This window comes from Pelophylax lessonae, assembly GCF_965119305.1.
Source record: "Pelophylax lessonae genome assembly, chromosome: 10".
Classification (NCBI taxonomy): Eukaryota; Metazoa; Chordata; class Amphibia; order Anura; family Ranidae; genus Pelophylax; species Pelophylax lessonae.
Genome location: NC_138777.1, coordinates 35,706,863 through 35,716,002, shown reverse-complemented (window position 1 = coordinate 35,716,002; position 9,140 = coordinate 35,706,863). Strand labels below are relative to the sequence as shown.

The following is a 9,140-nucleotide window of genomic DNA, read 5'->3' as shown; positions in this document are numbered from 1 at the left end:
CATGTGAAACTTGCGAACCCGTACAAAGCGGTTCAGAGCCTTTAAGTCCAGAATCGGACGCACCTTGCCCTCCTTTCTGGGCACAGTGAACAGATTGGAGTAAAACCCCCGAAATCTGTCCCGATGAGGCACCGGGACCACCACCCCCTGGGCCCGCAGGTCCCGCACCGCCAGGTGCAAATCCTGCAAGCGCTCTGGAGACAGCTGAAGATTTGAGGGAAAAAATCTGCCCGCCGGCCGAGAGAGAAATTCGATCTTGTAACCAGATCGAATGATTTCCTGAACCCATCTGTCCCAAATGCGGGCCAGCCAAGGTTGTAGGAAACCGCGCAGACGTCCCCCCACCCCAGAAACGGGTGAGGGCGCCCCTTCAGGCAGAAGTGGTATGGGAAGCCGAACCGGACTGGCCGGACTTCTGCTTTCCCGCCGACGGCTTCTTCTGGGAGCCTTGGCCTTTGAAGGGCTTGCCCTTGGACTGCGACCGAAAGGCACAAAAGGACCCCTGAGGGGGCCTAGACGAGGAATTCCGCTTGCCACGGAAAGACTTATGCTTGTGAGACTGGGGCAGGAGAGTACTCTTGCCCCCCGTAACCCCTTTTATCAGGGTATCCAAAGCCTCGCCAAAAAGGCGAGACCCCGCGTAGGGAAAATCCGCCAGCGTCTTGCGAGAAGATTGGTCGACCGACCAATTCTTCAGCCAAATCAGACGACGATTCAGTATCGCCACGCTGGACAGGCGCACAGCCAAGGGAGCTAAATTCAAGTCCGCATCGCACAAGTACATGACACCCTGATGGATCTGGTCCACCATAGTCAACGTGGTAGGTGAAGTGGAATCAGCCACCAAGGTGCGCCTGAGCATCTTGGTCCAATCAGCAACAGCCTGTGCCGCCATAATGGAAGCAAAAATAGGCTTCAGCATAGAACCAGCCACCATATAGGCATGACGGGCAAGAGACTCTATTCTCCTGTTCGTAGGGTCCCGGAAAAACCGGGGTATCCTCAGAAGGCACCGCAGTAGCTTTGTTCAAAACGGCTACCGCGTGATCCACCGGAGGCGCCACACACCAACGCTCATCGGTGGAAGGCGCAAACGGATAAAGAAGTTTAAACTTATTTGGCACAGTAAAGGGCTTCTTTAAATTGCGCCACTGTTCATTAACCGTATGGTGAAATTCAGCAGGGCAGGGAAAAACCTGCGCTGATTTGCGAGTCCTCTGTGTTCCAAAAGAAGACACCCTAGCAGGAGGAGTAGGCTCATCCTCCAGGTGCAAGGTATCATTTATGGAAGCAATCAGCTCATTCATGAGTGCAAGCTCTTCAGGCGAGCCAGGGGGAGAAACATCAACCCCCTCCACCTCAGCCTCCCCCTCGGACCCCATAAGGTCCAAAGATGAGCGGGACCCCGAGAAGGGTACGCCAGCCACAGCAGCCACATCGCCCTCTGAATCAGAGGAAATGGATAACCTGGCCCTTTTTGCGGATCGTTCAGCCATCAGCATCTGCACCTGAGACACTAAGGAAGCCACTACAGTGGTCAGATCGGCCCCCTCGGGGGGTGCAGCAGCCCCCTGGTCCCCCACCAGGGCGGGGGGAAACTTGCTATCCTGAGAATCCATGCCCCAGTACAGAAAAGTAATAAAGGTACTGGCCCTTTAATACCACGGCGAGCGCAGCCCACCGCACACTGCTGTATGCACTGACCCTGCAGGGATAGACAATACTGAGCAAGGAATGACAGGACAAGAAGGTAAAAACCTGGAGAGAGCACACCAGACTGCTGCCACCGATCGCTGTTCCCAGAGAAAGAGGAAGTGATGCAATGCTGGCTGACTGATATAGCCTATTGAAGGCTCCGGCAAAATGGCCGCTCGGCCGGGGGAGAAGGCTACAATAAAATGGCGCCGCCATGTGCATGGATGAGTACCGCCGGCCAAAATGGCGGCGAATGGCGCCAAAACACGGCGCTGCATAGGGACAGGGCCGGTCACAGTATTCAGGCAAAGAAAAAATGGCGGATCGCCGCAGCGACCGCCGCACACACACATGTCTGCACACCAAACTGCACCCAGAGCATAATAAACAGCAGAGCAGGATACCCCCCCCCCCCCCGCAGCTCACAGGCAGTGCAGCCACACAGGGATCTGACAGGGACATGGAGGGTAATACACAGCCACAGACTGACACCCATACAGAAGGTCCCCACACAGAAGGTGCTTACCGTTCCAGATGGCATGGGGAGCCGTCTCCAGCGACAAACCGCTATCAGGGCAGACAGGGAGTGCCGCAGCCATGACGCTTGTGGACCGCAGTCATGGCGTCCAGTGAGGTAGCCACCTCACAGGCAGTATCCCTGCAGCGAACAGGGCCAATGTGCCAGGGTAAAACCTAAGCTGGCAGGCTGGGGATCCATCTGGCTCTCAGCCCTGGGATCCAGGGCGGCCAGTCCGAGACCCAGCTCCGCATGATGATTCTTCATCAGAAGATCCCTAAACTAAGGCTGACAAAATAACAGCTAGCAAGGAAAAGAGAAAAATACTTGAAATAAAATCAAATTAAGGGTAGAAGGCTGAGACTGAGCCCCAGCACAGGAAAGCCAGCTACTCATAAGCTAGGCAAGATCAAACTGAGTTGGGAATGCTGGTGCAGGGAGGTATTGACTGAGGGGACAGCCCCTAGGGGTGTGTCTATGCTAAAAGCTTTTGTATTAACAATTCTTGTTGCCTAGCTACTCCTACGGAGCAAAGGTCAATACCCATTGGTGAGGACTTGGAAGGGGGCGGCGACTGTCCGAGGACGTAAGAGAAAATGCGTTTTTAAGACCCGAGCGCAAATACAGTGTGACAAAGTATTGCAACCATCTCCATTTTAATCTCTATAGTCTCTTGCCAAAAAAAACGTGTTTGGGGGTTCTAAGTAATTTTCTAGTAAAAAATACTGATTTTAACTTGTAAACAACAAGTGTCAGAAACAGGCCTGGTCCTGAAGTGGTTAAAAAGAAAAAGTCTCCTGGTTTCTAGGACCAAGTTGAGATCAAGCCCCATCCACTCGTTGTCATTACACCTGTCAAATGCCAGCGTCTCTGCCCATTAAAGCTAACAGCTAACATTCATTGGCATACAATGATAAAGCGTGGGGCTACAGATACCACAAGGTGCTGCAGGTAAGCATTGTTTTTACTTTAGCAATGTCATGTCCACTTTAACTCTGGCTGCATTTAAAATAACAAACCTTGTAACGGCATAAAGGGCCATACACACTATAAGATTTTCTGAAGACTTTTTCCTTTAGATTTACCAAAACCATATAATATGAGGTCAAACCTAAACACTTTCAATTTGTCTGCAATCTGGCAGGCCCTTACACTACATAGAAAGGTAAATCTGAAGGAAAAAGTCTTCAGAAAATCTTATAGTGTGTATGGCCCTTAACTTTGCATTGTTTATTATATCTGTCTGGAGTTACACTTTAACAGGGTTAGAATCATTGGATAGAATCAGAATGGGTTAGAGCTTTTGCTGTGTTTTTATTGATACCTGTGTTCCCATTGGAGAGATTTTTCCTTATTTTCTGCTCCAGTGACTCCACCGCACACAAGAAAAGTTTCCCAAATGTTAGGCAGCAAAAAAAGAAAAACAACTTCTAATGCTTCCTAATTCTATCACAAATTACAGAAATTCAGCTTCCATTCACAGACATCATAAGAAAATCGCTATGAGAGAAAGCATGAGGCTTTTTAAAAATGTCACCAGTATACAGATAAACCATCAGAGACTACAGTATTGGAGTTTTATTGGTATTTTAACTAAATTAATAAACACCAAAAACAACCTTCTGGGAGTAAACTTGGGCCACGGCCATTTTTTTTATTGGTTTTAATAAAAACACTTTATTCAAAATTCTAAATTGAAACAATATTATTTGAAGTTTAAATTGTTATCACTTAACCACTTGCCGACCGCCGCAAGTACATGTACTGCGGCGGTCAGCCCCAGCCAGGCAAAGTGATGTATATATACGTCACTAGCCTGTCACCGGCTTGTGAGTCAATAGCGGGCGAGCGCACGCCCGCTGAGGCACGCGCCCGCTGAGGCACACGCCCGCCACGGCTCGTTCCCTAAGAAGTCAGTGCGTGTGACCGGCGGACCCGATGTCCGCCGGTCACTCGCGATCATTCGCCGGGAAGGGAGAAAGGCAGGCGGCTAATGTAAACAAAGCCGCCTGTCATTCTCCCCTGTGTAAAAATGGAGATCAGACGGTTCTACTATGTAAGACCGTTGATCTCTGTTTTTACACTAGTCTCCATGTCCCATCACAGTAAGAAACACGCCCCTAGGACACACTTAACCCCTCCCTCTCCAATACAGTTAACCCCTTCCCTGCCAGTGTCATTTTTACAGTAACAGTCCATATGTATAGCACTGATTACTGCAGTAATGTCACTGGTAACCCCAAAAGTGTCAAAAATGTCAGTCAAGGGTCCGATCTGTCCGCCGCAATGTCGCAGTCCCGCAAAAAAAATCCCAGATCACCGCCATTACTCGTTAAAAAAAAAAAAAAAAACACCAAAAATGACAAAAATCTTTCCCTTTGTTAGTAAACGCGATACCTTTTGCACAAACCAATCAAAATACACTTTTTTTACCAAACATATGTAGCATAAAACAAATTGGCCGAAAATGTTAAAAAATTTTGATTTTTACATTTTTTTGGGGGAATTTCATATAAAAAAAATGTGAAAAATATTGTTATTTTTGCAAAATTGACGCTATTTTTTTGTTTTATAGCGCATGATCAAAAAAAAAAATAAAAAATTGCACAGGTGATCAAATACCTTCAAAAGAAAGCTCTGTTTGTGGGGAAAAAAAGGACGTCAAATTTGTTTTAGGTACAGCGTCGCACGACCGCGCAATTGTCCGTTAAAGTCACGCAGTAAAAAAAAAAAAAAAAAAAAATCGCAAAAAAACCCCTGGTCAGGGGTCGGGGCTTAAGTGGTTAAACAATGGCTCAGCCACTACGACTCAAGCCATACGTTACATAGGAAGTTTAAACCATCCCATAAATATAACTCATAAACCTAAATTACCATATCAGCTCAGTCATCAAAACTCAAGCTGGAAACTTATACAACACAAAAGTCCCCCTTTTAACAAAAGGTGACCCAACCACGTAATATCAGGCCATGACAAAAATTGAGGCGGGAGGGAGAGGAGCAGCACAGAGATTCCTCCGGAGGTGAGTAAACTCTTGGGGTCTGAACCCCCTTTAAATAGCCCCCCCAAAACGTTCCAGAAGGCCCAGGAGGTCAAGTGACCCCTACAAAGTTCATCCAACCAATCAGCTGACCCTTCTAGAAGGCTCCTCATGTGTTATTACAGGTGTATGGGGAGTCTTGAAACCTCTCACTCAGGGGAGCCTTGAAACTCCCTAACTGCCGCTGTCCCATAGTAAAGGGAGCCTTAAAACTGCCTGACTGCAAAGGTCACTTTGTTTACTGTCACCATGGCAACAAGCAAGCGGTGACAGTTGGTGAGTCTGAGACTATAAATAGACCTGCAGCTGAGTCAACGGATCAAACCAGCAGTGAGAGGCGAAGGAGTAGCAGCACACTGTTAGTTCTTAACCTTGTTGAGTTGGTTTTATTGCGATTTTTTTTGTGATTTCCAAAAAAAATGGGAAACTGTTGTAGAAAAAAACGCACCCGTGTTGATGAGACAGCTTATCATCCAAAGTCACAGGCAAAGGTAAAAATTACTTTTAAGCCTTTAGTGGCTGGAAAACAACAGAGATATCAGTCTGATGTCTCTCTCTGCCATGATGTGCCTATTGTGCCTAGTGGAGGAAACTCTGCTGCCAGGCCAACTGACACTAATGGCAAACCAGAGGAGTCCCTTCAGCTGGAAACACCTCAGCTGAACACTCCAGTGACCTATACTGATGGAAAGGAGTTTGTTCATTCTGAGAGAGGCAGTAGCCCTCAGCTGAACACTCCTATTACCAATACCGAAGAAGACACATCTGTTCAGTCTGATGGAGCCAGTAGCCCTCAGCTAAACAGTCCTTTAAACTATTCCGATGAAGAGGGGTCAGAGCTTGAAACATCTCAGCTAAGCACTACAATGACCTATTCCTTTGAAGACAAATCTGTTCAGTCTGATGGAACCAGAAGCTCAGAGCTGAACAGTTCTGAAATCTCTTCTGATGGAGAGGTGACCTTTCCGCTTTTAAAACTTCAACCGAAACCTCGAGTGACCTTTGCCAATGGAGACACATCTGGTAGATCTGATTCTTCCAGTAGCTTGCAACCTACAAGCCCTGTAAGCTATTCTGATGAAGAGGAGTCCTTTCAGCTTGAAACATCTCAGCTGAGCACTAGTGACTTTTTCCTTTGAAGACAAATCTGTTCAGTCTGATGGAGCCAGAAGCTCAGAGCTGAACAGTTCTGAAATCTTTTCTGATGGAGAGGTGACCTTTCCGCTTTTAAAACTTCAACCGAAACCTCGAGTGACCTTTGCCAATGGAGACACATCTGGTAGGTCTGATTCTTCCAGTAGCTTGCAACCTACAAGCCCTGTAAGCTATTCTGATGAAGAGGAGTCCCTTCCGCTTGGAACACTTCAGCTGAAACCTCGAGCGACCTATTCCGATAAAGACAAATCTGTTCAGTCTGATGGAGCCAGAAGTTCAGAGCTGAACAGTTCCGAAATCTTTTCTGATGGAGAGGTGACCTTTCCGCTTTTAAAACTTCAGCCGACACCTCGAGTGACCTTTGCCAATGGAGACACATCTGGTAGGTCTGATTTTTCCAGTAGCTCACAGCTTAACAGTCCTGTAAGCTTTTCTGATGAAGAGGAGTCCCTTCCGCTTGGAACACTTCAGCTGAAACCTCGAGCGACCTATTCCGATGAAGACACATCTGTTCAGTCTGATGGAACCAGAAGCTCAGAGCTGAACAGTTCTGAAATCTTTTCTGATGGAGAGGTGACCTTTCCGCTTTTAAAACTTCAACCGAAACCTCGAGTGACCTTTGCCAATGGAGACACATCTGGTAGGTCTGATTCTTCCAGTAGCTTGCAACTTACAAGCCCAGTAAGCTATTCTGATGAAGAGGAGTCCCTTCCGCTTGGAACACTTCAGCTGAAACCTCGAGCGACCTATTCCGATAAAGACAAATCTGTTCAGTCTGATGGAGCCAGAAGCTCAGAGCTGAACAGTTCTGAAATCTTTTCTGATGGAGAGGTGACCTTTCCGCTTTTGAAACTTCAGCCGACACCTCGAGTGACCTTTGCCAATGGAGACACATCTGGTAGGTCTGATTCTTCTAGTAGCTTGCAACTTACAAGCCCTGTAAGCTATTCTGATGAAGAGGAGTCCTTTCAGCTTGAAACATCTCAGCTGAGCACTACAGTGACTTTTTCCTTTGAAGACAAATCTGTTCAGTCTGATGGAGCCAGAAGCTCAGAGCTGAACAGTTCTGAAATCTTTTCTGATGGAGAGGTGACCTTTCCGCTTTTAAAACTTCAGCCGAAACCTCGAGTGACCTTTGCCAATGGAGACACATCTGGTAGGTCTGATTCTTCCAGTAGCTCACAGCTTAACAGTCCTGTAAGCTTTTCTGATGAAGAGGAGTCCCTTCCGCTTGGAACACTTCAGCTGAAACCTCGAGTGACCTATTCCGATGAAGACACATCTGTTCAGCCCGATACCTCTAGCAGCTCACAGACCAACAGTCCTATAAGCTATTTCGATGAAGAGGAGCTCACATCTGAACTAGAGGAGTTCACTCAGCCAAGCAAAAGAAAGATGGACGACAGAGGGACATTTAGCCAGTTTAGTTCCCCTTCTGTTAAACCTACTTTCAAAAAGCTGAAGCCCTATGAATCCCCTATATGCTCAATGAACCCTTGTGTGGGACAATATAACCTCCATAGCCTGAGAAGAGACCTGCAGTATGTAATGGAATATGGAAACGAAAACTATGCTTGCAAGAGGAGTGTTGAACTCTACTTCCTACCTGCGAACTGTCTTAGTCGTACAGAACTGGATGAAGAAGACCGAAGAAAAATGGTGCGCTGCCTTATCAAATCCCACTCAAAGCACTCCCTGAGCTTGGAGTCCCTGTGCCTGGCCATAAACTACCTGGACAGGCTCCTACTTAACCTCAGGGTGGAGAGGCGCACCTACAACATTATGGCCATTACCTCAATGGTACTTGCCTTAAAAACATCAGAGACATATAGTGAAGAATTGGACCAGATAATTCTGGGTTGTCGCAGACATTTCACCAACACCACAATGTGGACTATGGAGGCATTAATCATGAGGAAACTCAGCTACCGGCTAATTGCTCCAACCACCAACTTTTTCTTGCAGCATCTTATCATGAAGCGGATGGCCAGTGCAGAGCTCACTGCACAGACAGTGGAGGAGAACCATATCCTGATGGTATGTGCAAAAGCAATTGTTAAACTCTGCCTGACAGAGTACTATTACTGCTCTGTCCCTCCATCACTGCAGGCCATCTGCTGTGTCAAAGCTGCTGAATGGGTTGTCTGCCCAGACAAGACTGTCACCCTCACTGGTATACAAGGATACCCAGATGAGAGCGTGCAGGAGGTGCTAGAGTACACGATTACTCTAATCAAAGACAACTCTAACTACTTAAGCAGCCTCACAGACTTTGAAGACAGCTTCTATCTATATCAATACTGAGCGCTCCACGCTCAGCAATTCAAACAACACCAAAGAGAGGAAGCTGTAAAGTAACAGCACCACCAAGGGCATATCCCCATAAAAATACTAACATTTACCAACATAACAAACCAGTCAGAATCACCCTGATCCATCCCAGAAGCACTACAGGAAGAAGGGGAAGATAACTATAGATTTCAGATCCGTTGCACTGGCTGTGTGGGCAATGACAGCTAATCACCTTCAGGGACAAGGGCATTAGTTTACATTCTAAAATTTTATCCTGAAAGGACCAGCAGCTCTCAAGTGAGATAAGGGATAAGGAAACACATTTGCAGCGTAAGATGGTTTGTGAGTGCCAATTTTTAACAGTTTCACGCACACATACCATCAGTGCGTCCACCAGTGCCTTCTTGTGCGCAGCCAAAGGTGTGGAGGAATTATCCTCA

General features: G+C 47.0%; 1 protein-coding gene across 1 annotated transcript; it reads left to right on the top strand.

Annotated features, from left to right (window-relative positions):
- Positions 1 to 5,672: 5,672 nt before the first annotated feature.
- Positions 5,673 to 8,712, top strand: LOC309565921 (uncharacterized protein; the record flags this gene model as incomplete). Its single annotated transcript, XM_082270951.1, is given in 5 exon segments — positions 5,673 to 6,203; positions 6,258 to 6,376; positions 6,378 to 6,504; positions 6,880 to 7,227; positions 7,894 to 8,712. Coding segments are annotated over 5 exon segments (1,944 nt in total).
- Positions 8,713 to 9,140: the final 428 nt, after the last annotated feature.